General features: G+C 44.3%; 18 protein-coding genes across 18 annotated transcripts; 8 read left to right on the forward strand and 10 right to left on the reverse strand. All coding sequences in view use genetic code 12, as the record gives it.

Annotated features, from left to right (window-relative positions):
* Positions 1–404: 404 nt before the first annotated feature.
* On the forward strand, positions 405–2,090 carry PGUG_05732 (Zn(II)2Cys6 transcription factor domain-containing protein; the record flags this gene model as incomplete). Its single annotated transcript, XM_001481919.1, has 1 exon — positions 405–2,090. The coding sequence occupies one exon, from the start codon at positions 405–407 to the stop codon at positions 2,088–2,090; it is 1,686 nt and encodes a 561-aa protein (XP_001481969.2).
* A 3-nt stretch (positions 2,091–2,093) lies between these two features.
* Positions 2,094–2,528, reverse strand: IAH1 (isoamyl acetate-hydrolyzing esterase; the record flags this gene model as incomplete). Its single annotated transcript, XM_001481920.1, has 1 exon — positions 2,094–2,528. One exon carries the CDS (start codon positions 2,526–2,528, stop codon positions 2,094–2,096), a length of 435 nt encoding a protein of 144 aa, XP_001481970.2.
* Positions 2,529–3,661: 1,133 nt separating this feature from the next.
* PGUG_05734 (uncharacterized protein) lies at positions 3,662–4,261 on the forward strand (the record flags this gene model as incomplete). Its single annotated transcript, XM_001481921.1, has 1 exon — positions 3,662–4,261. The coding sequence occupies one exon, from the start codon at positions 3,662–3,664 to the stop codon at positions 4,259–4,261; it is 600 nt and encodes a 199-aa protein (XP_001481971.2).
* A 235-nt stretch (positions 4,262–4,496) lies between these two features.
* PGUG_05735 (uncharacterized protein) lies at positions 4,497–5,015 on the forward strand (the record flags this gene model as incomplete). The annotated part of the gene is made up of 1 exon (XM_001481922.1): positions 4,497–5,015. The coding sequence occupies one exon, from the start codon at positions 4,497–4,499 to the stop codon at positions 5,013–5,015; it is 519 nt and encodes a 172-aa protein (XP_001481972.1).
* Positions 4,630–6,039, forward strand: PGUG_05736 (uncharacterized protein; the record flags this gene model as incomplete). The annotated part of the gene is made up of 1 exon (XM_001481923.1): positions 4,630–6,039. The coding sequence occupies one exon, from the start codon at positions 4,630–4,632 to the stop codon at positions 6,037–6,039; it is 1,410 nt and encodes a 469-aa protein (XP_001481973.2).
* Positions 6,040–6,172: 133 nt separating this feature from the next.
* Positions 6,173–8,662, forward strand: PGUG_05737 (uncharacterized protein; the record flags this gene model as incomplete). The annotated part of the gene is made up of 1 exon (XM_001481924.1): positions 6,173–8,662. One exon carries the CDS (start codon positions 6,173–6,175, stop codon positions 8,660–8,662), a length of 2,490 nt encoding a protein of 829 aa, XP_001481974.2.
* Positions 8,663–8,723: 61 nt separating this feature from the next.
* Positions 8,724–9,626, reverse strand: PGUG_05738 (uncharacterized protein; the record flags this gene model as incomplete). The annotated part of the gene is made up of 1 exon (XM_001481925.1): positions 8,724–9,626. The coding sequence occupies one exon, from the start codon at positions 9,624–9,626 to the stop codon at positions 8,724–8,726; it is 903 nt and encodes a 300-aa protein (XP_001481975.2).
* Positions 9,627–9,855: 229 nt separating this feature from the next.
* PGUG_05739 (uncharacterized protein) lies at positions 9,856–12,705 on the reverse strand (the record flags this gene model as incomplete). The annotated part of the gene is made up of 1 exon (XM_001481926.1): positions 9,856–12,705. The coding sequence occupies one exon, from the start codon at positions 12,703–12,705 to the stop codon at positions 9,856–9,858; it is 2,850 nt and encodes a 949-aa protein (XP_001481976.2).
* Positions 12,706–13,123: 418 nt separating this feature from the next.
* Positions 13,124–13,681, reverse strand: PGUG_05740 (uncharacterized protein; the record flags this gene model as incomplete). Its single annotated transcript, XM_001481927.1, has 1 exon — positions 13,124–13,681. One exon carries the CDS (start codon positions 13,679–13,681, stop codon positions 13,124–13,126), a length of 558 nt encoding a protein of 185 aa, XP_001481977.2.
* A 145-nt stretch (positions 13,682–13,826) lies between these two features.
* RRS1 (Rrs1p) lies at positions 13,827–14,480 on the reverse strand (the record flags this gene model as incomplete). The annotated part of the gene is made up of 1 exon (XM_001481928.1): positions 13,827–14,480. The coding sequence occupies one exon, from the start codon at positions 14,478–14,480 to the stop codon at positions 13,827–13,829; it is 654 nt and encodes a 217-aa protein (XP_001481978.1).
* A 48-nt stretch (positions 14,481–14,528) lies between these two features.
* On the reverse strand, positions 14,529–16,682 carry PGUG_05742 (ERMES complex Ca(2+)-binding regulatory GTPase; the record flags this gene model as incomplete). Its single annotated transcript, XM_001481929.1, has 1 exon — positions 14,529–16,682. The coding sequence occupies one exon, from the start codon at positions 16,680–16,682 to the stop codon at positions 14,529–14,531; it is 2,154 nt and encodes a 717-aa protein (XP_001481979.2).
* Positions 16,683–16,832: 150 nt separating this feature from the next.
* PGUG_05743 (uncharacterized protein) lies at positions 16,833–17,159 on the forward strand (the record flags this gene model as incomplete). Its single annotated transcript, XM_001481930.1, has 1 exon — positions 16,833–17,159. The coding sequence occupies one exon, from the start codon at positions 16,833–16,835 to the stop codon at positions 17,157–17,159; it is 327 nt and encodes a 108-aa protein (XP_001481980.2).
* A 38-nt stretch (positions 17,160–17,197) lies between these two features.
* On the reverse strand, positions 17,198–19,414 carry PRT1 (translation initiation factor eIF3 subunit b; the record flags this gene model as incomplete). Its single annotated transcript, XM_001481931.1, has 1 exon — positions 17,198–19,414. One exon carries the CDS (start codon positions 19,412–19,414, stop codon positions 17,198–17,200), a length of 2,217 nt encoding a protein of 738 aa, XP_001481981.2.
* A 10-nt stretch (positions 19,415–19,424) lies between these two features.
* Positions 19,425–21,650, reverse strand: PGUG_05745 (uncharacterized protein; the record flags this gene model as incomplete). The annotated part of the gene is made up of 1 exon (XM_001481932.1): positions 19,425–21,650. The coding sequence occupies one exon, from the start codon at positions 21,648–21,650 to the stop codon at positions 19,425–19,427; it is 2,226 nt and encodes a 741-aa protein (XP_001481982.2).
* Positions 21,651–21,866: 216 nt separating this feature from the next.
* On the reverse strand, positions 21,867–22,613 carry PRE10 (proteasome core particle subunit alpha 7; the record flags this gene model as incomplete). The annotated part of the gene is made up of 1 exon (XM_001481933.1): positions 21,867–22,613. One exon carries the CDS (start codon positions 22,611–22,613, stop codon positions 21,867–21,869), a length of 747 nt encoding a protein of 248 aa, XP_001481983.1.
* A 421-nt stretch (positions 22,614–23,034) lies between these two features.
* PGUG_05747 (palmitoyltransferase) lies at positions 23,035–23,958 on the forward strand (the record flags this gene model as incomplete). The annotated part of the gene is made up of 1 exon (XM_001481934.1): positions 23,035–23,958. One exon carries the CDS (start codon positions 23,035–23,037, stop codon positions 23,956–23,958), a length of 924 nt encoding a protein of 307 aa, XP_001481984.2.
* Positions 23,959–24,281: 323 nt separating this feature from the next.
* PRX1 (thioredoxin peroxidase) lies at positions 24,282–24,956 on the forward strand (the record flags this gene model as incomplete). Its single annotated transcript, XM_001481935.1, has 1 exon — positions 24,282–24,956. The coding sequence occupies one exon, from the start codon at positions 24,282–24,284 to the stop codon at positions 24,954–24,956; it is 675 nt and encodes a 224-aa protein (XP_001481985.1).
* Positions 24,957–24,973: 17 nt separating this feature from the next.
* PGUG_05749 (uncharacterized protein) lies at positions 24,974–26,080 on the reverse strand (the record flags this gene model as incomplete). Its single annotated transcript, XM_001481936.1, has 1 exon — positions 24,974–26,080. The coding sequence occupies one exon, from the start codon at positions 26,078–26,080 to the stop codon at positions 24,974–24,976; it is 1,107 nt and encodes a 368-aa protein (XP_001481986.2).
* Positions 26,081–26,125: the final 45 nt, after the last annotated feature.

Below are 26,125 nucleotides of genomic sequence, written 5' to 3' on the forward strand. Positions count from 1 at the left end.
GATTTTTTGCGGAGTGTGGGGTAAAAATTGCGATGAGTTTTTGCGATGCTGCATTGATTATTCCGAAACAATGACAACTAAACTAAATTTTTTCCGATCCTTATCGATCTTTCTGGGGTAATAAAATAACGGGAAAACGCTCGGAAATAACCTAAATGACGCTAGATGACGTTGTTTCACATAAGATTTATTGAGACCCAAATTTTTTGGTTTTGGTAAAAGTCGACAATTTCACAAACAACCACTAGAATGCACCTTTCACATCAAGCTATGCTCACTATTGTATTCCTCGCCAATATTCACCTCCCCGCATAAACTTGGGGTAGTTCCTGCATGTGTGGAGGAGTCCGAGCCGAGAAATCACCGTTTTCGGTCCTTCAGGCATTGCAACGTTTCCGCCATCAATGACGGGCTATGAGTCCCTGTGGAGGGTAACAAAGACCCCACAAGCGGGGAACAACAGCCAAAAAGGTTCCAAGCCCAGATCTGAGTCGTGGCCGAATCTTCAAAATAATCCTCAACATCCAGCAAAACGTCGGGGAAGTGAAAAGTCGGCAAAGCCGTATACTACGTTCAAGTTCCTCCGAGCGTGCGACAATTGCCGGCTGAGAAAGATCAAATGTGTGATGAAACAGTCGAAATGTGACCATTGTCGTCTCCATAGTCTCGAATGCTCATTTGAGAATCGAATAAAAGATGGCATTGAAGTTCCAAAAAAGAAGAAGCTCATAGAAGATATTCCACTAAACCATGAGACTGTCGTTCCGAGTCTCCCTACGCCTATGTCGTATACGAATGTTTTATCGATTCGTGGTTCGGAAATGCAAACAGACGTACCACCAAATATCCCCACAAACATGAGACAGTTGCTCGATATAACTCCATCAGACAAATTGCCATACCCACAAGAATTGGGTGAGCTGCCGAAAACTGAAAGTAGCCCAACTGACACAAATCTAAATTCTGAACATTCCTCAGATTTTTCCTACATTGTTCTGCTCTACAAACGCCATGTGGAACCATACACACCCTATGTCCATGTCGACTCTATCTATGAAGAGCAAGACCCATTTTCCTCGTGTTGCATCAAGTTGGCTGCAAGCTACTCGTTGAACTCGTGTAGTGACTCGTTTGATACGCCGGGGTTGATAAGCGAATTGAACGCCAGTTTTCATGGACTCTCTGAATGGACCATCGGACGATTGTCGTGTTTCTTTCTCCTTCCTACTTTGATTCCCATATCGGTTGAGATTATAACTGGCGCTCTTGACCGCTTTCTTGAGCTTTACAACGCCAATTCAGAGATACCCATAAATTTGGCAATTGGGGCTTTGAGTGTAGACGCCTGGAATTCGTTATTGACCCCATCAAAATTGCAACTTCCTTCGCATATGTTTTCTTATTACGAAGAATTCTTGAGGTTTGCCGACGACGCGGTTCTTCACTACCACTTGGCGGAATTGAACTTCCACTTGAGTCGGTTTCTTAGTCTCACCGAAGACCAGCCCCTTGACTATAACTCAACGAGACGTGAATTGCTTCAATTGGAATACGATATTTTACTTCTCCCTGTCAAATTGCCCAAGCAATTTCTAGTCGTGAAAGACAGGCTTACCTCCTCCAGAGAAGCTTTGTTCTATCATGTTTTGCATAATGCCTTTTTAACCTTTGTATATACCAAGGCTCTCACCAGCAAGCTCTATGGGAAAATGCTTTCTGTGTATCCCATTGCTGGACTTTATCATTTTCTTTCCGGGTTGATCGAAAGTACTCTCGAAATCGGTGTGGAAAAAGCAGGGCCATGGTCCATCGTTGGAGATTGTATGGTGCACTCAATCAAATGTGGACTCGAATTGTTGGACATAATGGACTTTGACGATCTTCTTTTTGTCATGTCTACCTATAAAGAACGTCTGGATGTAAGGAATCCACTTCTCCAACAACAATTAGTACGCAAAGTGTATACTCTTCGAGAGCAGTCTTCGTACTATCGCGATTTTGATAGGGTAGACGGATCTTTGGTCTTCTGGGTGTTTCGTGATGTGCGGAGCATGACGTTGTCTGCTTATTTGCGAGAGAACAACTTTTAAATTTTAGTCGAGACGGAAAACCAGCCTTTGGATGTTGTCACCGTCAACGTCCCTCCATTCCCTGAGTTTCCGCTGAAGAGCCTCCGACTTCATTTCAGGATAGTTACTACTAATGCAGTTAATGATCTCATTGTACAATACCCTGTAAGCTGCGGGAGAAAAATGGATCCCATCAGGAAGAAACTCCTCACAGGAGACCGAATTATCTAGTATCTTTTCCTCTTCAAATCCACCTTCGCGGACAAAAGCGCTCCACAAGTCAATAAAAGGAACATTTAACTCTTGAGCTACCAGTTCCACTGCCTGAGAGTACTTTCTATTCTTGGCGGAACTTGCAATTGTGCCATCTTGAAACACCCTTTTGTTCGCAGCTTGGTCGTGTAGAGTAGGGCCAATGAGAATCACCTTAATACCCTTTTCAAGAGCCATTGATGTCATAGCCTTGATATTGGCCCGATATTTGTCCAAGGAAACTGCTTGGATGGTATCCAAGGCGTCATTTGTGCCAATGAAAATGGTCAAAAGTTTCACCACGGATTTTCCAGGAACATGCTCGGCAGCTAGCACTTCTGGGAGCACGTACAGCAAGTTGTTGGAATTGTAGCCGCTGACTCCCCGATTTAAAACATCTAATTTGAGGGTGTAATCTGCGTTAGAAATGGATCGATTTTTACGAGATGAAAGTACTTACCACTGGCCAATTGCAGTCCAAACCCAAACCCCTTGCTGCTGTTGAAGGAGAATTCAGTGATTGAATCGCCAAAAAGAACAATCTTGTCGTAGTTTAACATTCCTTTACTCCTTGAACTTTATCAACCAAAAGTTGTATCGAGGTGTAACATGCAGGAAGTAATAATTTTTTTCCTGCATAATACATGTCGCATTTGGATTAAATGGTAAAAAATATGTATTTTGTAAAATTCCAACTGGTTGCAAAATTTCAAAATATGATTCTTATGGGAAATCGCCTGTAAAAGCCCCATGTAGTTCAATCGTTGCCAAATGACTATCAGAACGAGGAATTCTTCCAGATATTTTAAAGCCGAATACTATCAAGCAGGAACTAGACGTCAACAAGAATAATGGTATTGGCTCAAGTTCAGAGAGTGTGGCTATAGTGGACCACATCCCAGTTTTGCATGGCAGAGGGTTTAGTGGCGCTCGCCTATTTTCAACGATAATATGCAAATTGTGCATCCTAGAGTTATCCACCCCGTTCGGATTCGACGGTTGAATACCTCAGGCTCCTATGGGTGAACCGCTTGCAAATGAGCTCGGACAAGTGAGTCAAACAGGAACTTTCATTGACTTAATTAACGACCGAGATCAAGTCATTCGGTGAAAAAAAGGAATCGGTCGGAGGTCGAAAGACAAACGCTTCGATCTGACAAGCAGGGACAAGGTCAAATCGTCCAGGTACGGTTTGAAGTTGGGTTTGAGGGCAAGTAAACGTCCTTGCATCAGAAATCTGGAGTAAAGCGATTCTTCCATTGAAATATTTGGCTGCATAAAAATCAGTAAAATTTCAAGTGTATCTAGCAGATTAGTAGTATTTCTCTGTACGGTGTACAATGTTCCGTGGTGTATATGGACTAGTGTACTGGTGTACATCTGCTGGTGTTTCTCAGGTCGAAATCACTTATGCTCTTGTTGTAAAGGTCTCAATGAAATCTCACTACTTGCTTGTTTCTCAATATTTTAGATATTTACTAAAAGTCGTTCTTCGTTTGAAACCTCAAACTCAAACCCCCGTCCTCTTTTTGCAATTTGGTCCCATAACCAAAAAAATCTTAAAGTCTCAAAATTCATCACCACGCGCACTTTTAACATCTTTGACAGTTGCACATCCTAAAACGAAAGGCCAACGGACTGCACGAGTGCGAACCTGGCTGCGAAGATGCCTGCAGACAGCGGCCCACCCTACGACTTCCGCCTCTTCACATTCCTACACCCATTGCTCGCAACCGTTACCCGCCCGCGCACCGAGCCTGAATCTCTGCTGGGGTATCTTTGAGGAACAGACCCATTGTCACAAAACACGTTTCGAAATCACTTTGTCGCAAATCACGGCTCCGCCAGTGTCCTACAAGCCCATACATTGCTTCTGCTTCACTGGAATCCTGCCTCACTTTGCGTGTGTTTTCCAGCCACGTTTTGACCAATCCCGTTGATTGTGACAAGAACATTTTGAAAATGAGTGGACAGCAAGAAAGCTGGACCAACCAGCAGCGTCCATTGGGACAGCAATTCAAGTAAGTAATGTGTTTTGGCTATGCTTTTTGGAACACGGTTCATGAACCTGTGCAAATAGATTGCCGATGGTGGTGCCGACGGTGAGATTTTCATCGAGATGGCATTGGACAGTGGGCACGGAACCCGTTGTCAAAGTCACGATAACGACACCAAATGGCAACGGGATGCTCCAGCAACCCAATACAATCCTCGTGGATTGTTTTTGGCATTTTTTTCTTGTTTATCTTTGTTATACTAACCCAGCCGCCCTCACCCGCCAGTACTTCCCCCTCCAGCAGCATTGGAGATGGGTGCCCATCCCTTCTACTCGCTCCCAAGTCTCTCGAACTTGGGGTCAGGAACCGGAGGACCCCAGCAACGTGTTTCCGGTTTCAATATCCCATCGATAAACGCCGGAAACGAGTCGAGTCACAACGTGACAAAAACCGAAACGGGCCCCGAACTTCGCCGACTCTCGTCGGTGGGAATGAACCACAACCCTTCGCAGCTCCCACCTCCTACGCCAATGAACAACGAACAACCCTCGGCACTGGCTCCTCCTGGAATGCCAGCCGGCGTTCCCAATCGCACTGCTACAACCAACGTTTACAGGACATTGAACGTCAGAGATGCATTGTCGTATTTGGACCAGGTGAAGATCCAGTTCTACAGTCAGGCAGATGTCTACAATAACTTTTTGGATATCATGAAAGATTTCAAGTCACAAAATATCGACACTTCCGAAGTCATCGATCGAGTGTCTACTTTGTTCAAGGGTCACCCCAACTTGATTCAGGGCTTCAACACATTCTTACCTGCTGGCTACAAAATTGAGTGCTCGCTCGACCCATCGGACCCCAATCCAATCCGGGTTACCACTCCTACTGGTACCACCAAGCGCCCCAATATGAATGCAACGTATGGCCAATGGAGCTCAACCACAGGAGAGACCAATGGTCAACAGGACTCCCAAGCCAACCAGCAAGCGTTGTCCAGCGCTCACCAGGCAGCACATCAATTGCAAGCACTGCAACAACCACCTTTTGGAAATGATCCTAATGGGGGCCAGATTGAGTTCAACCATGCCATTTCCTATGTCAACAAGATCAAAACGAGATTCGCCAACCAGCCAGATATTTACAAGCATTTTTTGGAAATTCTTCAGACATACCAGCGCGAACAGAAACCCATCAGTGAAGTGTACGAACAAGTGACGGTTTTGTTTGCAAACTCTCCCGATTTATTGGACGATTTCAAACAATTTCTTCCAGACACTTCGAACCAGGCAACTACACAACCGGCTTACTTGCCTCCTGATAGTGCCAATGGATCCAATGGTTCGCAATTGCCGCCTGTAGGTAATTTCCACCAACCTTCTGCCCCAGGAATGAGCCCGGGAGAAGTAGGGTCGTTTCACCAGCCCATGTTCCAAGACGAATTCCGCAAAAGAAAGTCCATTGACCAACGCAATGACCCAAGAGCGCAATACGAAGCCGGACCATACGAAAACCATTATAATGCTGAAGCTCAATACTCGAGTCTTCGATCAAAACCTCTGCCAGTCCAAAACAAGAATGGTGCAATGATACCGAAGGCAGTCAATCCGGCATTAGTCCCTGGTGTTCCGGAACCAGTACCTCCTTCGCACACTTCCAAGTCGTCGTCATTGCTGGAGGAGTTGAGCTTTTTTCGACAAGGTGAAAAAGGCAATTGGTAACAAGCAGACTTACAATGAATTTCTCAAGATCCTTAACTTATTCTCGCAAGACATTATTGACAAGGAAACATTAGTGGAGAGAGTCGACTCGTTTATTGGAGAGAATCATCCCGACCTTTTCAACTGGTTTAAAATGTTTGTGGGCTATGAAGATAAGCCCCAGCGCATCGAGAATATAACCTTCAAGAAACATCAATTGGAACTCTCTCTCTGCAAGGCTTTTGGACCCTCATACAGACAGCTTCCCAAGTCCGAAACTTTCATGCCATGTTCAGGACGCGATGAGATGTGCTGGGAGGTTTTGAACGATGAATGGGTCGGACATCCAACGTGGGCTTCGGAAGATTCAGGCTTCATTGCACACAGAAAGAACCAATACGAGGAGATTCTTTTCAAGATTGAAGAAGAACGTTTAGAATTTGACTATCACATGGAAGCCAACTTGAGAACCATACAGACTTTAGAAACAATTGCGAACCGTATTGCCAACATGACCCCCGAGCAAAAGGCAAGTTTCAAGCTCCCTGAGGATTTGGGTCATACTTCAAGCACCATCTATAAAAAGGTGATAAGAAAGATCTACGACAAGGATAGAGGGTTTGAAGTCATTGATGCGTTGCATGAAAACCCTGCTATTGCCGTACCGGTGGTGTTGAAGAGATTGAAGCAAAAGGATGAAGAATGGAAGAGAAGTCATCGTGAATGGAACAAGGTTTGGAGAGAAATGGAGCAGAAGGTGTTTTACAAATCTTTGGACCACTTGGGCTTGACATTCAAGCAGGCGGATAAAAAATTGTTGACTGCAAAGCAGCTTGTCAGCGAAATCAGTACCGTCAAGGTCGAACAACAGAACAAAAGATTGCATCCGTTGACGCCAAAACCCCAAGAACAACTTCAGTACAAGTTTGACGAACCCATAGTTCTTTTGGATATATTGAAATTGGTGACTGTTTTCATCAAATCGTCGAATTATTCCGTCAATGATCGTGAAAAATTGAGCTATTTCTTCCAGTCGTTTTTGACTTTATTCTTCAAATTGCCGAAAGAGACCATAGCAGCAGCAGCGAGTGAAAAGTCTGACGGAAAGGCAGAAGAGGATTCCGAGTCACTTACCGAGAGTCAGGGTGATCAATTGGGACCCAATCCTAAGAAGCGTCATCGTGACACGGACTTGTTGCGCGATGTTTTAAAGAAACAGTCAAGAGCCAAGAAGGATGATACTACAGAGTCTCCTTCACCAGTGGTAAGCGATTCTGATGAACCAGATGTTTCTCATGAGGCCGACAAGTCGAGCGAATTGTGGATTAAGACTTTACCGCGCGGCGAAGAACCTTCCTCTTCGGAGCAGCAAGGTCCTGAAAAGCGTGACAAGTTCAACTTGTTCTGTAATACCACCATTTACGTTTTCTTCCGTCACTTGAGAACACTTTACGAGCGTTTAGTCGAAATCAAAGCAATGAATAAGGCGGTTGGAGAGGAGATCAGATCTCGGAAACTACCTCAATTTGCTAAAGACTTGAATTTGTCGTCGCATCAACTTGAAGATATGGGTGTGGAAATCAAGGGCGACAAAGATTGCTACAAGCAAGTGCTCGATCTCGCTGAGAGGCTCATCGAAGGAGAAGTGGAGCACCAGTGGTATGAAGAATCATTGAGACAAGCATACAGGAACCGTGCTTACAAGATGTATACCGTCGACAAGTTGGTGCAATCCATGGTAAAGCACATGCACACTATTGTGTCCGACAGCAGAACTTCGGAAATGATTGTCCTTTTCGAAGCAGATAGAGCACAAACCACTTCAACTGCCAAGGACCAAATACTTTACCGTATCAAAGTGAGATCATTAATGTCCACCGACGAGAACATGTTCAAGATAGCTCTTCGAGAAAGTGACTCATCTGTTTCCATTCAGTTTGTTAGCCTTGATGACCTCACCATCAACGACCAACAAAGTGCGGAGGAGAAGTATAACTACTATGTCACAAGTTACGTTATGTCTTACCCTACAGAAGGAGTACCTGCTTCCAAGCTTAACTTACCATTTTCGAAGTCTTTCATCGAAAACATAGAGGAAGAAGATTGTGATGGACTTGCACGTTCAGGCTTGAAAGTTTCTGTCTGCGAGAACTCATTTAGGTTGTTCTTTGAGGCTGATTCTCACGACGAGTACACTGCTAATACGGTGTTCAACAAGAAACCGGAGGAGACTCTGAAGAAAGACCGTCTTGAAGGGTTGAAGGCATTGCTTGACAACGAAGAGATTGGGTGGAAGTCATCATTAGACAAACGTACGGATCCCAAAGTATTGGAAGAACGTGCTAACATTCTTATCTCCAAGGGTGCAAGTGCCTATTTGGAGAGCGAGAACCTCATCACTACAAAATCAGTACAAGAATCAGCACCAGATGTTGATATGGAAGATGTTGCTGTGCCCGCCAGTGGTGAAGAGACTTCTCTGGAACCAAAGCACCCCGCTACCACTACTGATGGAGAAGCAGATGCTACAATCTTGCACGAGCAAAACGACACCACCGTGCAGCAAGACGCCAATGATACGACCACCGAAGACACGACCATACATCAAGAAGACCATACCATGATTGCTAACCAAGACGAATAATAGTTGATATTGAAAGGAGTATTTCGAACCGAAAAATGTATTTTTACTCAGTTACTGTAAGCTAACCAAGACGTCCTTCAGCAGCGGCTCTCGCTAGACGCTCCGTAGCTATACTATGCGCCAACCTCTCTCTCTGGTCGAGTCTGCGAGCAACATATGCTTTCTCTCCTTTAACCAACAAAAGACGAAGAATTATGTCTTCTGTGAGCACCTGCGCTGCCATAGGGTCAGACCTTGCTTCTTGAGCTTCACGGTCAGCTCTTTCTCTCGCCTTAGCAGTGGCATGTGCATTGATAGTCTTGCTTCTTGCCAAGCTGCCTGCACGAGAAAGCGCTCTCTGCCTGGAAAGGTTCTGAGACTTGATCTGTTTAGCTTCTTTCTCTCTTGTGTCTTTCGTCTCAAATCCCGTAAAGTTGTTTCTTTCACGTAAAACTTTGACATAGGCTGGCGACAACCGATCTACTTCCAGAAACAAAAACTCAATATCACGATCATAGTAGACGGGAACTAGCAAGAGCGATTGGTAATGCTCATTCTTAAGGTCTGCTATGGGAGGGCCATTGCCATTATTGTGGAAAAAGTCAAAACATAAAAATGTTAACCAGGCAAATACCGTCTCAAGCTCGTTGTTGGTGAGCAGTCTACCAAAGCCACTTATACCAATTGAATTCGACACACTTGCTACTGCAGTGGATACAGCAGATTGCCATCCAGAAGTGCCCGTGCTTGTCAGTGAAAGCTTAGACCCAATGGTAGACAACTGAAAAGTTTTGGCACTAGCAAGCTTTGGTAAGAGAAGCTCATCTGCACTTGAAACCACCACGTTCCACGCCGCTACCATCACTTTCATGAGCATTTCCTGGGTTAAATATTGGGCAAGAACTTCAAGATTTTGATTCAAGTAATTGTACAATGGCATCATAGCTTCGTCCATTTGTTCCTGTGATGGTTTTACTGTTCCCATGCTCCCACAAATTGACCGCAAATTGCTCCTCGAAAAGCAGTAATGTATGAACCGAGAAAACTTGGCAACGATCAAATTAACACATCTTTCCTGGGACCGTTTGAGACATCTGTACGCTCTTCCAGTGACAAATATGGCATCAAGTCGTTCACTTTCGACAGCAACTTCAAGCAAAATTCTACCTTGCGAGTCTAAATCAAGATAAATTTCTTGCGGTATACCATCGTGTTTAAATCGATGTGGATCCAATTGCAACAACGCTCGTCCACAGATAGAATGTGATCCAATAGTTTTTCTCGTCCCATGCCGTAACAGATATGGTTAGAGACGAGTTAGCAGCCAAAGTGATTTCAAACTCTTCATCCCACTCTGGCAATGGAGTATTGTGAAGTGTTCTTGTCTTTCCAATGGTTTTTCTTGCCTTGGTATCGATAAGTGTAACATATGGGCTCAAACTAGAAGCAGCCGAACCAGATGTGCATTGCAAATTCTCTGCTTTAACCAAGCGCAAGGAGAAAACGTGGCTTGTATATTCCTTCTTCAGTGAAGGCTCGTACGCGGAGACCACATTTGAAATGTTTTCTGGATCGAGTATATCCTCTAGCTTGCTCAATTGGTACATCATAGCCTGAAGGTTGTTAAGCGCAACACATGTTTGTGGCTTGAAGTTATAGGCACTTTCAGCTTCGAGCTTTGGGGCTCCTCCACTCTGGATATTATTGACCACGCTCTTCATTTCATCGAACCAGTTTCCACTCTTCCGCTTGTCTGTCGTGGATTCTGCCAATTCAAGAAGCTTCTTCTGTTCCTCTTCATCAAGCTCGCCAATTATCTTGTCAGTAACAGTATTGGCGTATAATAAGATTGCATCTGAGATACTCTTTAAAAGTGTAGTCTGTACTTTGGCTAGTTGGTATTCGTTGGACCAATTTAAAGACTTCAAAATTCTCAAATACTCCTTGACCAACGTGAAAATATCGAGAACAGACGAGCTATGTTTCTTGTCGTCGTGCTCGAGGTTGATTGCATTGTATTTGTCGGAAGTGAGTGCCTGCTCCACAATTGATTTCAATTTCTCACCACTTTCAATCACCCATTCTTGGAGAAATTCATAAAAAAACGATTCCAAATCAAAAGAGAAAACCGACTTTGAAGTGGAAACTTGATTGTAGATATTGCGGATCTCATAAAGTGATTTGTACGCTTCTAGTGCGTCACCAAATGGAAGCTCTTCATTTCGTGATTTGCAATATGCTGCAATATGCTTCAAGATATTCTTGGAATCAGCTGCAAACATCCCAGTAATTACGGCGGCAGCGACATGGGGAACCATCAAAAAACCAAGAAGAGGGTTCTTGTATCTCTTTTGCAATCGCCTGACATCCTCAACTATTTTGTCACTAATGTCAATGATATGAACTATGTTAAGGGTATCGTCACGAGGCAAATTACTCAAGTACTGAGCATATCGAGACTCTGAGGTCCGCATGAGGGTCTTTGACAATTTTTTCTCCCACTTTTTCGTCAAGCCAGATTCCGCTATCAGTGGGAAGAGACAATCTGATTCGAGAAAGTCTCCGAGTAGCATCAAGAATGGACCAAATTTGGGTTTGGCGTGTGGGTTGAATATCTGTTCCAACGACTGTTTTATACCATACATGGATTCATTATAAGAAAACGTCAAGTTTTTGGTCCATTCTTCTTGATCTTTGATGGCCCACATGTGTTTATCTTCCCAGTCTAGTTTACCAATCTCTTCAACAAGTCGCTTGCATTGTAAGAAGATTAGTTTAGTAGCGTCCATGTTAACCGGTCCGAGAGTATGAGGACCCTCATTGTCATCCTTCAAGATGCCCGATAGATGAGCAGCAGTATAGAGGCATACTGCCCTGGTAGAATAGTCTTGGAGCCAAATGTTTGCGCAGGTGGATATGATGGACAACATTGGTTTTGAGAAGAGTGCGGTTTCGGTGTCCTGAATGATTGTATTCTTATGCTGGTGTTGCAAGCATAGCAACATTAATATGACGAGATATGAGCGGCCATGAGATTTGGATGGTATCATGTAGTAGTCCAGTCCATTTGGGAGCGGAGGAGCGGCAAGAAGTTTCATGGAAGGTGGGACTTTATACTTGTTGGAAATGGACGAGGAAAGGTCCAAAAATCGCTTTTTCCATGCATTGTAAGCTTTCATAGTTTGAAAGTTTCTGGGATTTAGCAAACCGAGGTCTTTCTCTGTATAAAAGTTGATTTGTTCAATGTCTTTGATGAGAGTCTTTTCCAGAACGTAATCTTTGAGCTTGAATACATCCTGTTGCAATTTGACCAGATCCACATTGAAAAGCTCCTGAAGAAGGGCGAGCTTGGTCTGGTCCATATCTGCCACCCGGAAGGAAGGTTTTCTATAGCGTGCGTTTGTCGGGTCCAAGGTGGAGGAGGAAGAGTGGCCCGAAGGTTTGAAAGATTGCTGAGCATCTCGAAGGGTCAGAATCACTGCTTCTGCTCTCTTGTCGTCTTTGGTCACGAGAGACTCGAGTATGTTTACAAACTTGGTAGCTTGAACAAATACCACCCCGCTGATATCTGTAGGAGCAACGGTACCTACCTTTGCAACTTCTTTACTAGCACAAGAAACAAACTTCATTAGCAAGTATTGAAAAGTTCCATTTTTGGAGACTTCGTTTCGAAACCGGAGGTCTAGTAATTCACTGTAGAAACTGAGGAAAGATCTTCGAGTGGTTTCGTCCAATTCTGGACCAACATTCTTCTTCAATGCGATGGCTTTCAATCGAGACTCCAAGCTCGCTATCAAGTAGGATGGGATCTTTTCGTTTGCACGAGTCGGCGATCGGCTCTTGGTAAGCTCTAAGTCTTCTATCGGAGTCCGGAATCGGGCTTCTGTCACATAATCGAGAATCATTATTTTAAGTACCAGTTCATAGAGTGCTACACGATCAACCAGATCGTAGGAATTATCGTCTGCGAGCATCATTCCCGACGCCAAACTGTGGGTCCGGCTAGAGGCACTAGCCGAAGTGTCGTGCCGGAGAATGCGGTCCTTCTGGGATGCCAGCATCATGGTGAAACGAGACGTTGCGACGAAGCAAAACAGTGAGAGTGCATTTGAAATCGCGCATTGTGGAGAAGACAATGTGATGGGGAGGGAGGGAGGAGGAAGTGAAGAAGAGAAGAAGTGGGAAAAGTGGGAAGGAGAGAGAAGAAGTGAGGAGAGTAAGGAAGAGGAATTGGTTCAAATAGCTTACTCTTTTGTTTCTTTGTGCTTGTATTGTACACTATATCACATCTACGACAAGGCCGTATGTCTATCACATTTTTCTCGTTAGTCTCTGGCGTTCTCTATTCTTCTTCAGAAACGTCACTCACCACCTCATTGTCCTTCAGCCCTTTATCATCTAATGGAAATATGTGTTTCGTAAGAATCTTGTTCATCTCGAACGCTCCCACGGTTTCTATGTTAGTACTGAAAACTCAATGTCTCAAGATAACTTACTCTTTTTGAACAATGCTGTCAACTTTTCATCGCAGTTGATCTGCCGTTTATCCTGTGGGTTCTGAAGATCCCTATCCTTGATATACGCCCACAATAACTTCACCACTCGTGGCCGAGAGCACTTTTCTTCTCCTATCACTTCTTGAAGTTGACTCGAAAGTGCCATTTCTCGGTTGAAACCCGTCTTAGAAGGCGGTTTCGTGGCACCTGAGTTGTTTGTGGTGGAATTCTTTCGTTTTGGAGCAGCTTTTCGCCGCCCTGGAGTCCGTGACAGCATTTCACCTTGAAGCTTTTGCGCCATTATTTCATCTTGTTTTATGATTTCTGCCTTTCTATCCTCCTCACTATCATTCTCCTGGGACCTCCTGCTGACAAGATCGTAATACCTGTTCAATATAACGTCATTGATGGCCTTTTTGTTTGGCTGTAAATCTACCGAAAACAATTCTTGAAGCGCATGTCGAATTTTCTTGACGGTGATCTTTTCAAGATCAGCTACGCTTAGTATGGCCTGTGTTAGCAAGAGAGTAACAATGGACCTCATTGCTTACTTACATCTATGGTAGGTAGATATTCTTTGGGATTGTAATTGTTGTCCATATCTTAGAGAGTAAGGCTGAAAGATTTGGGATAATATATGCAGAACTACTATACAGGCCCTATTAACTCCAGGGCTGGTTTTCCAGTACTCATCTTCCCTGAAGATTTCTCTTGTGCTGCAACTCATTCTTCTTGACGAGCTTCTTTCTCTCAGCACGATTCAACGTACGTGGATCAATGAGTTCATCGCCTTGATTTTTGGGCTCGTCTTCAACCTCCACAAGCCATTGGTCGTCCAACTCCTTGTTCTTTCCCTTGTATCCCCACTTGGGCACCCATTGGCCCGTGGCTTCATCGTACACCATCTTTCCGTCCTTGGCCTTGGCCTTAATGCCCTTCTTGGCTGCAAATTGTTCCCATTTCGTAGGTGGTTTTGGTTTGGGAATTGGCTTTTCTCGAGGAAGCATCGTTGTAGGTTCTGGAAGCTGTGCAAGCGTCATGGTTGAGTCTTGGCCAGTAGACGAGCCATGTGTGTCGGTAGTGGTCTTCATAGGAAGCGAGAGAATCTGGTTCACGAGAAGCTGAACATTGTCTCTAGTGACGGACTGCAAATACTGTTCCTTGTTCGTTTTCAATTGCTCATTATCAAGGGGATTGGGGTCGAACGCAGCAAGGTTTCCGAGGTCAAATGTGGTCGGGATAGGCTGGTCCACATGCACAGGCTTATATTCGGGCTCAGACATGATTTTGTATTCGATGCGATGAGATGAAAAATCCCAGTCGCATCTTGTACGGGAAGACATCCATCACACCCACACATAAGACCTACTCCTCCATCACCCACTCGGAGCCTACTTCTGACTTTGCACCGAGCTTCTCCAGATCCATACCGATACCAACGTCATCACACTGATAGCTGAACCGGCCATTACGATATGTTTAAAATTTTCCATGTCCGGGCGATCGGGTTCTTTGACGAGCATCGGCGTTGCCGTAGATGGCATTTTCGCAGCATCCACCAACTGGATGAATAACTCATGTAATGACGACGGCCACGACGACGATATATGTAGCGGAGAACTGAGTAGCAAATCTCGAGTGTAGGTCTCGGGCTGTATATCGGAGCGCTGTTGTTGCTTATCGAGATCCGCTTTTAGAGCAGCAAATACTGATGGGATACCGTTGAGCATAGCGGCATGTTTCTGACGAAGATCCAACAAGTATTGAAATGATTCTGGATCAGAAGAGTCGTAGGTATAGCAAATAACATCACATTGATCAAGTCGGCTCTGGTTCAGAAGAATAGCCGGTTCGAGTTCTCCGAGCTCCTCCAAAATTAAGTAGCATTGTTTTCCACCTCGAAGCTCGATGTCTTTGACTCCCATTTTGGGCGTTATAGTTGGCGAGTAGACATCGCTGTATGTTCCTCTCAAGAACAGGTGCAAAAGCGAGGTCTTGCCTGATTTGGGAGCACCAACCACAAAGCAGTTGAAGACATTGCGATCGGTAACCGGCTGCCGGTAATAAAGTCCTTGCTTCTGTCGCTTCTTACGTGCTCTGGTAATCTTTATGGCCTTCATAGAGCTATCGTCGTCGAATCCCAAGTACGCCAAGTACTCCAAAGTGGTTTTGTAGTCCAAGAAAGTTGTCAAATTCCACTGGGCAAGCCAACCTTGTAACGTTACATAGCCTGCCTCGTTACACACAACGCACGAAGGAAACAGCCATTCCTGCCACTGTTTTGGTATACCTGGGGTGGGAGAAAACAAGCTTTTCAACTCATCGTCATTCAATCCTCCGTCATTATCTTTGTCAAATTTCAAAAACAAATCAACCAAAAATTTGTATCCTGTAGGACTGAGTTCGACGCTAGAATTTTGGTTGACTTCAAGAATGGGATACAAGAACTTGTCATTCAAAGAAAGCGAGTCCGTATAGTGGAACTTGCGAAGAATGTTCCACGTAGTCTCATGGCGTCCTCTTTCGGCGTAAATCTTGTTCAAGATTATAAAGCCGTCTTCGGAAATGAGCTGTGGTATTTCACCACTGGAGTCAACTTCTGGGTATATCACTTTACTTATAGTTTTGACAATAACACTGAACTCATCTTCAGGCGGAGCAAAACCGAAGCATTTGGTGTGTAGATCATTGTACTCTTGAGCATTCAAGTACCCATCCTGGTCCTTGTCACACAAAAAGAATACTCTTTTCAACGCTGCAACCGCTGCTGGTTTGAGATTTCCCTCCTTAGAATCAAATATAGGAGACATAGGAAACACCACGGCACGAAGACACAAATAAAACGACTCAACAACGTTAAGTCCAGTCTTTGCACTGCATCGGATACACGCTTCTATTTCTTTAAACTCACTCAAAAGTGGCATGAATTCCTCTGCGTTCTGGGCCTTGGTGGTACTCCCTGGATCCAAATCAGCTTTGTTAGCAGCAACAACAACCGGCAAGTTGACCCCCATCGACCGAAACATCGGCATCCAATGTAACAAGATCCGTTCGTATGTATAATGGTCAGAATAAACGATCCAGATGACATCGGCCCGTTTCAATTCCCGCTGTAATCGAGTTATATCTGACGACGACGTATCAATGATGACCGTAGTGGGTGGGATGCTGTCCAGGATATCGTTCCCACCACTTTTATCATGTCTCCGGTTCCTGGAGCCCCAAGAACGTATTTTGGTGGAGTGTTTCGGTTCGTTATCTTCTGAAAAAAAGTCACTTTTTGATATGGTCACCGGAGCTAGAACCTTCTGTAGGTTTGGTGCAGCTTTGCCTTTCACAAATGAGGCAATTAAAGACGATTTTCCAACATTGTCGTCGCCACAAACCACTATTCGAACACTATCATACATGGCAAATGAGATAAATTCGCAGCCTGTTCGCAGCCTGGTATTTGGTCGCACCCGAACACCCGTTTCTTTGAAGCAAGTAGTTTGAAATTTCATTGAAACGAAGTTTCTTTGGTTAGTAGCGAGCTGCATTGACATCCCGTGTCAGTAATTTGATCGCCTTGCTTCCTACGTTACATTTCGACTATATTTTTCTCCGGTACCACTTTCACACCCGTGCACCAGCCACTAGGATTGTCCTAGTTATTAAGCGAAGAATTCCATTCAAGACATATCAACTAAACAATTATGTGGAGAGGTGTGGTCCGTAGCATACCGAATTCTGCTCTTTTGCCGTCCAGGAGCAGAGGAATAACCTTTAGAATGTATAGTTCTGCTCCACCAATGGATGACTACGAGAAGAAGATATTTGAAATTTTAAGCGAAGAATTGAGTCCCAAAAATCTTCTGGTTAGAGACGTTTCGGGAGGGTGTGGATCCATGTTTGCTATTGAGGTGGAGAGCTCCAAGTTCAAGGGTATTCCCATGATCAAACAGCATCGTATAGTCAACGAGGTGCTCAAAGATGAGATTGCAAAATGGCATGGTCTACAATTAAAGACGAAAGGTGTGTAAATAGTGATACTTAGCAAGCCAAAAAATTAAGCTACAAATTACTCCACGATTTCCTCCTTCTCCTCGATGATCTCCTCTTTGATTTCCTCGATAACAGTCATCTTGTCTTCCTTCTTTTGGTGTCCTGCAGAGGCATGCTTGGCTCTGTAAGCTCTCCATTCTTCTAATTGCTTTCTTCTCGTCAAAATGAGTTGTCTGGTGGCAGCATCGGCCTCCATAGCATCGGCTTCTTCGAATTGAGCACTATAAGTACGCAAGTTCTTTCTCACCTTCTTTCTATCAGCAGCATTCAACATCGAAGGAGGTCTTGGTCTCCACAAGAATTCGTTAAAGTTGTCGATTGACTCATCTCTCAACATATTACCGGTAAATTCGAACATCTTGTAACCGTTTTCGATGGTGTGGATCCATGAAGATGACCATGCAGCCACAAATCTTCCTGAAGGATCCCAGGCGAGGTTGGTCATACCAGAAAACTTCTCAGACTTCAACAACTTGACGTTGTTCTTAGATGTAGTCCTAACATTTTCTTCCTCATAAGTGCAGTCATAAAACTCCAATTCTCCATTAGATCTTGCCAAAGTTGCAATGACCACAAATCTTCCCTTGGGCGACCAGTACACTGTATTGGAATGCTTATCAACAACAGTCTCGAATGCCTTGTATTTGGATGAGGTGATGGCACCTCCCTTTGTCTTGGAAGTTTCTGGAGCGTAGAACGCAATGGTGTTTTTGGGGATAGCAGGATTGAGTGCACCGTCGTCCAATCTAGAAATAGTGACGAATCTATCGGATCTTGGTTCCCATGCAAAATTAATAACCACTTCTTTCAACTCCAATTTTTCCACAGGAATATCTCTCTCGGTAACTTTAAAGAACTCCAAATTGGAGAATATGGTCTTTCCAGACTTGGTATGACGATCAACCTTCACACACAAATATTTAGCTTCATCTTGCCAGTGCATCTTACAGTCACTGACTTGGAACAAGTTGATGGTACGAAGAACTTGTCTGCTAGGTATTTGCATTAAAGCAACTCTGGCGGTTTGGTTAGAACTTTCTGGAGTCCAATACGACAAGACATGCTCTCCAGGACCATTTTGGCTGCTGGTGTCAAGATAGACAGGAGCTGGAGCCCACTCAAAATCAACAATGTCGTCAATCTTGACCAACTTTTTGTCCAAAAGCTGGAAGCTAGGAGTCTCATAGATGGCTAATGCACCCGGTCCTTGACGAGCACAGTACTTGTCGTCGTGTGACCATTTCACCAATGGCCATGGCATTTCCTTTTGACCTTCCAAATGAGGAGGTAAGGCAAAGGTTCTGGCAGGTTCACTAGTAGCCAAATCCCAAATAACCAATTTGTGACCATTGCTTTCTGGTCCAAAGGGGTACAGGGCTCTCTCGGCTGGATTTTCAGGAACCTGAATTGGCTGAGGCGACAAGGTCACCAAGTATTTTTCATTAGGAGAAAAGTCAATCAACCTCACTTGGGAGTGAATAAATTTGCTGATACTTTCAAACTGAGCACCACCCCATGACTGGATACCCTGGGGATGGATGGAGAAAAGGTAGGTACCCTTTGGAGAAAATTTGGCATATTTGGAGGTGAAACCCTTTCTTGGTTCAATGACTGGTTCTGGAGACTTTCTCTTGTTCCAGTAGACACCAAAAGTATCAGAATAATGTAAGCCAATCTGATCACGGCCCTGTTCATCCTGCAACCACGATTTGAGATAACCGTGACTTTTGAAAGGAGGAATTTCAGGTTCTTTGAACTCAGTAGGCACGTTTCCTTCAATGCCGTATTTCTCAATATCACTCAATTTGTTAACAAGCAATCTGTGCTTCTGATCCAATTTTTTTCCATGCATTTGTTGGATGGCCGCATCGGCCATTTGGGCAGTTTTGAACTGAATAAACAAGAATCCCTTCGACTTTCCATCTTCTAATGGCATGTGAATCCCTTCTTCTCCCTCTACAATTTCTCCAACTGTACTGAAAAGCTTTTTCAAAACCTTGATCAACACTGGTACCTTGGCTTCGGGCGCGATTGGCGCACCATCAACAACGACAAAATTGTCAATTCCAAAGTCTGGCTTGACAGCATATTGCTCTTCCAAGTCGGAAAAGTCAATATCGTCCAACGGAACCTCTTTTTCGAGTGCTTCGTAGTCGATGTCACTCATGGTTACAATAGTTTTCACTTGAAAATTTTCATCAACATTTGAAATCACACCCACACACCCACACATAGGGAGTCGTCTACGACCTATGAAGTTCGGCCCGGAGCTTGGCGTTTTCAATTTCTAGTTCCTTGACCCTTCTTGACGCTTCTCTGTTCTCGTACACACGAGCTTCTCGTTCGGCTTTCCAGCGTGATACCAATTCGTCAATTCTGAGTTTGGCTCGCGGTGATGTCATTGTTGAATCTGATACGGCAGATTGACCTTCTTCCAAATCATCTAATTGCTTAGAGAGCGAGTCGTTTGCACGGCTAAGCTCGTCAATTCGTCTCTGTAGTTTAGTCACATAATCGTTGTGCAGTTGGCTGACTTCTGCTTCTTTGAGAAGAAGCTTTACATGGTCGTTGACGAGCACATCCACAGCTCGAGAAAGATATTTGAACACGAAACGATGACTAGGAAGAAGTTCGGTAGCCAGACCATGGAAGGTTGCTTGCTGAAGGTTATGAAAGTGTTTCTTGGGATCTTTCAAAGAGGAATCATCGGCGATTTTCTCAAAGGATGTTAACATTTTCAGAAATTGTTCAACATCGAATTGAACAAGTTGATGTTCGCTATTAGTATCAGGCAGGGCACTCCGCGACTTATAGGTTGAGAGCTTCTTCTTCAATTGTTCAATGGTCGAAGTAGCGGATTCTTTATCTTCGAGAAGCGATTGAACCTGGTGACTAAGACGGACCTTTTCTGCTCGCAATACACGCTGTTTCTCTACCGCTTTTTCAAGCTCTTGTTTTGTTTGAAGATCTCTACTTTCTTCATCACGTAGCTTTGTGATCAGCAGACGTAAGCTTGCAATTTGAGAATTGAGTGCTGCAATTTTTTGTTGTGATTCTTCTTCCTGAGCTTCGAATTGCAGCACTGCTAACTTGAGGGCTTCTTCAAGTTCTCTCTCCTTTTCTCTTGAGCCTTCCGAAGCTACTTGAGCACGAAAAGTTTCAAGTTCCGCAGTAAGTTTTTCCACAAGCGAGTGGTGACGATCTAGACGTTTGGATACTGCTGCTTGAACATCTTCACCATCTGCATCTAAAATACTTGAATTGGGTTCCTCCAAAGCACTAACTTTCTCAATGATTTGGCGCATGTTGTCCTGTGCCGATTCAGCAGAAGCCGCTTCTTTTTTGAGCCGTGCATTCAAGGCTGCGATCTCGTCGTTCTGGCTATTCAATAGCTGTTCTATCTTGGCCATGGAACCCAGTAAATGTTCATGGATAGCCAATCTGAGCATCAGCACCCTTTCGGAAATAGAAGAAGGCGGAGTTTGGCCGTGTTCACGTATAATAGAGTCCAAAGCATTTTCGTACTGTGAGTTTGTCGACTTGAGGTTTTCAATATCCTTGTCTTTTTCACGGATCTGTGCTTCGAAAGCCTCAAGACTGGCATAGAGGTCCTCGTTGAGCTTCAAGATTTCGTCAAACCGTTCGTCATGGCCAGCAAGTTCCGAGGTGGGCGACGCTAATTCTTGAACAAACGACTGCTCAGCGACATCTAAACCATTTCCGTCGTCGCGAAGCCGCTGAACCAAGCGGTGAATAAATTGTCGTAAGAGCCGTATTTGTATGCGATAGTCTGTAATCTGTTTTGTGAGTTCGTCTATGCGAGAAACCGAGTTGACGGAAGCGTCGAATCCATTTCTGACCGGCTTTGTGGGGCTCCACCGATCAGCCAAAGACAGATGAGGTTCATACAGAGGTTCATAAGAAGGTCCAGATCCAGACAGGGAAGGTCCATATCCAGGTCCAAATTTAGATTGTGGAGAAAATCGACTCAATTCAACCCGATTCAGGTTTGGCGGCTCGAGCCGAGGAGCACCCGCCAGGAGTGCAAACTTTGGAGCGGACGGTAGCGGTTGTGCTGAGCGTAGTCGGCGCCATGGCGAAACATCCGATTTATCCTGGGGAGAATTTACCCGAAGTTGAGCGAGCGACTCTCGCATGCTTGTGAGACTGGAATCCATATCCGTGACATTAGAAAGGTCCAAATCAGACGAGTGTGCTTCTGGGTGAGATATGAATGCACTGGACTCAGCAGAGGACGAATGGTTGTCTTGGAACTCGGAAGAGCGGCTATAATTGTCTTGCTTGGAAGTTGAGTGGGATGGTAAAGATGATGATTCTGGAAACTTTGACGACAAACTGACTTCACCAGTATGATCAATGGGTCCAGAAGTACTCTCGAACTGGTCCCCTATGTCCAGTTGAGTCTCGTCAAACTCCATTGAGTCGCGAGTGTCCGGCGGATGGGACATGATGTTTGTTTTGGCGCGCGATGATCTACTGAGCGAAGCGAAGCGAGAAGCGAGATAGAAGCGGTGTGCGATATAGAAGGGAAGCTATAAGATTGTAGTATTGTGTGTGGTATTTGAATGTAGAATTGGGATTGTAGTATTGTGAATGTAGGGGTCGATATAATAGCCGTCACTTCACAATCTCTTTACTCGATATTCCTGATCTCCTCCATTCATTCATTCCTCCATTTCTTCGTCATCTTCTGCCAATTGAATCGCCTCCTTCAACAAGTCTTCAGGTACAAACTCGTGCAATCCATTGGTCATCTCTACGGAACACCATGAGATCTCCAACTCGTAATCTTTGTCCTTGTTATCCTCATGTGCCTGACGAATGATTTTGGCCGCAACCTTAACCGCTTCACGTACCGTCAACGTCTCAAAATCCAATTTTTCCAACTCACTTTTCGCAATTTGACGGCCCTTACCGGTGGCTGCACCCGTGTAGCCCCAGCACGTTCCACTGGGCTCAATCATATACAAATGTGGCCCATTGTCATCCACTCCACCTACAATACCAACAATTCCAAACGGCCTCACCGAGTTGTAACAAGTGTAATTTTGCACGTAGATCCCCAATCTATCCATCAAATGGGGAACAGAAATACGGTTTTTGAAAATAGACTTGAATGATTGTGCTTCGTCTCTGCCTCTATTGACAAAATGACGTCCATCGGGTAAAAGCCCCGAGTAAGCAACACCAATGTGCCTGTCTATGGTCTGTATACGCTTGTTTTTTCCTGGTACCAAAAGCTTTGAATTGGTGATTTTTTCCACCGCCAAAACGATGCCATCTTTACATTTAAGTCCAATAGAAGTGCCTCCATTTTCCACTGCCTTCATGGCATATTCCACCTGGAAGTTGCGTCCATCCGGCGAGAAAACACTGTTGGACAAGTCATAACCCGTACCAATTGACGTCATCTAATCAATGGGTTTTAGTGGCAATTGATTGAGGTGTTGGCGCTCAATCCCACTGTCGCACACCCGTGCACCGGGATCTAAAAGAGATATGAGATTTGGAACTAGAGACGCGAACATGGCCGTGAAGTTCAAATGGCCCATACTAGGGGTGATAGTAAGTAACAAGAAGAAGAGTATCAGAGTGAGAGAAGATTGCTTTGTTTCTGAAAAGAACTACAAAATATACTAGAAGTGAACCAAATATGAAACAAAGTGGTATCATTCATTATTGTTTTTCACTTTGTCTTTCAATTTATTGATCTTGTTATACTTCTAGTCTTCCCAACTTTCTTTCCCTTTCTTATTTTCTACTAACCAGATACCATGTCTTCTCATAGCCTCGCTTGCCTATGGGTCTCATTTCTTTGTATTTTCTCATCATATGTCCCAATCTCAACAGATTAGGTACCAAATTTATGTCACCATGGTATGGATATCGTACGCCGTGGCCATTGTGAAACTGCCAGGATCTCCTCCGCAAACCTACACTCCTGAACGTGGTCACTGGAAACGATGGTGCTACAAGTGCAAGGTTCAGAAACCACCCAGAACTCACCATTGCAAGTCATGCAACAAATGTGTGCTTCAAATGGACCATCATTGTCCATGGACTCTTAATTGTGTTGGTCATGGAAACTTGCCTCATTTTCTTCGCTTTCTCGTGTGGGTGGTGTTCACTGCGGCCTATACTTTTGTCAAGCTTTTTCAGCGAGCTATATCATTCTATCATGATCGAAACTTACCCATGTACCTCACTAACAAGGGCGAAATGGTAGCGGTGATATTTCTTCTTCCACTAGTCGGATTTATCTGGTTGAGTGTGCTGATCCTCCTCATACGATGCGTAATTCATGTGGTTACAGGCACCACTCAGATAGAGGCATGGGAAAAAGAACGCATAGAAAATCAAGTAACGACACAAAGGTTTTGGGATAAAGTAGGTGATAACTATAAACTGTGCCATGGCCGAGAATTGCCTAAACTAGAATCGTGGATTCGTCCAGGAAGCCCTATGAGAGCCGATGACATCATTTTCCCCTATGACCATGGGTTTTACAAAAACACAGTCAATGCATTGGGTCCACCTTGGAAATGGCTTCTTCCATGGAGCGGACCCTCAACTGATGGTATACATTACGAAATTAACTACGATGAACAACTCGATCTTCCATGGCCCCCAGATGGTGGTTTCAAAAGCGGAGGTGAGCCACATGTATATAGAGACAACAGCTCCGAATGGACCAACGATATGGGTGAGACATTGCAAGACTACGGAGTTGACATAGCCGCCGAAGCTAGTTCTTAATGGAGAGTCATTGGCAGTTCGTTCTGCAGTTGGTTGCGTCGGACCACTTTCAGGTGCATTGATGCAACGACTTTTCAGAGCAGTTTCCAGATAATTCTACCGCCATCAATGCCTCGCTGCTTGATTCAAGACTCAAGACCCACAAACGAAAAGCCACACTTTTACCGGACCAATTGTCTTGGTACCCCACCAGATAGACCCCGTGCCACAAGTTGCCCATTGCACCGGAAAGTGGCTCATGGCACGTGACAAGTGGTGATTCTGCAAGATAAAAGCCAGAGGTACGCTGTCGTGAAAAATTACCTTTATTCTTATTTACCAATATGTCTGAACACACCACCTTGCGTTTGGGCTCCACTGCCCCAGATTTCGAAGCTGATACTTCCAACGGACCAATTTCTTTCCACGAGTTCATTGGCGACAACTGGGTCGTTTTGTTCTCTCACCCAGACGATTTCACCCCAGTCTGTACCACAGAATTGGGTGCTTTCGCCAAATTGGAGCCAGAATTCACCAAGAGAGGCGTCAAGTTGATCGGTTTGTCCGCCAACGGTACCGAGTCTCATAAGGCTTGGATCAAAGACATTGATGAGGTTACCGGTTCCAAGTTGTCGTTCCCCATCATTGCTGACCCAGAAAGAAAGGTTGCCTTGAAATACGACATGATCGACTACCAGGACGCTTCCAACGTTGATGACAAGGGTGTTCAATTCACTATCAGATCCGTGTTCGTCATTGACCCCAAGAAGAAGATCAGATTGATCTTGGCTTACCCAGCTTCTACTGGTAGAAACACCGCTGAGGTTTTGAGAGTTGTTGACTCGTTGCAAACCGGTGACAAGTACAGAGTCACCACTCCTATCAACTGGGTTCCAGGAGATGATGTTATCGTGCACCCCACTGTTTCCAATGAGGAAGCCAAGACTTTGTTCCCCAAGTTCAGAATCATCAAGCCATACTTGCGTTTGACTCCTTTGGAGGTTGGAGAGCAAAAGTAAGTGTATATTAATGAAGACTAGTCCGAGCCGTTATCTGTAGACTCTTTGGCTTCGCTTTCTGTGTCCGAGTTCTCAGTCTTTTCGAAATCACTTTCCAGATCAATTTCATGATCTTTGGGTGAGGTGACAGTGCCCAATTCTCTACGTCGCGACCTTGTCCTTTTTTGAGGTTCCAGGTCGGTCTCGGTGCTCTCATTTTCGTCAGTTTGTGGGGGTATTTTTTCTTCGTCTTCATTTTCCTTTTTTATTTTTTTATTTGCAACCTCTTTCGTTTTTCCTTTTCGCTTTCGTTCCCGAACGTAGATACTATCCAAAGTTGTGGGAATATTATCAACATCAATGCGTCTATTATTCAAATCTTGTGCACGTTTAGCCTCAAATATTTCGTTTAAATAGTCAAGTCGCTCCGAATGCTTGCCTTCAAGCTGCCATATACGAGCCTTTTTTGCATTGAGTACCGCATAGAGTTTTTCTTGAATATCTTGTATGATTTGCTTGTGTTCTTTGTGTGAGTTCTCGAGCTCTTCTTGCTGATTTTTGCTAATTGTTGAAAATGTTTCCATCTTTTCAGTGGCCGCCGCTAGCTTACTCTTGAGGGCAGTGTTGTCCTGCAACACCTTTTCGATCCAATTGAACAAATTCTGCTCTTTTTGAATTAAAACATCTTCCACAGAATCCACCATTGATAACAAAAATTTTGCCTTAGTTTTTGCCAAAGTTTCCAGAGTCTTGAACAGCAACACCACAGTTTCTGAAATGACTGGCATTTCTTCATCGTCACGAAGTTCCAATTTTTCATCGTAGTAATCTTTCAGAGTTTCGTATCTTGCGCTAAGAGTAAGTGACCCGATTTTGTCTTCTGCCCCACAAAAATGCAGCTGGATAATCTCCATCCACTGTGAATACGTAAAGTCTTTGTTGATAGTTTCTTCAATCGTAGATTTGTCAATTGAAGCGTGGAAACAACCCTCTTGGCACATTCCAGTTATCCAGATTTCGCTAGTTGCGGGCTTGAAATACGAATGCATATAAAGAGAGGTAGCTTTTATTACCGTGTGTGACGCATGATCCTCGAGTATTAGAGGGACTGAAATAATATTCCCTTCAAGACCATTTTCGGACATTGATATATCAGTTGAACTTCGTTTCGCAAACCTGCACTAGGTGCG

This window comes from Meyerozyma guilliermondii, genomic scaffold (assembly GCF_000149425.1).
Source record: "Meyerozyma guilliermondii ATCC 6260 scaffold_8 genomic scaffold, whole genome shotgun sequence".
NCBI classification, from domain to species: Eukaryota; Fungi; Ascomycota; class Pichiomycetes; order Serinales; family Debaryomycetaceae; genus Meyerozyma; species Meyerozyma guilliermondii.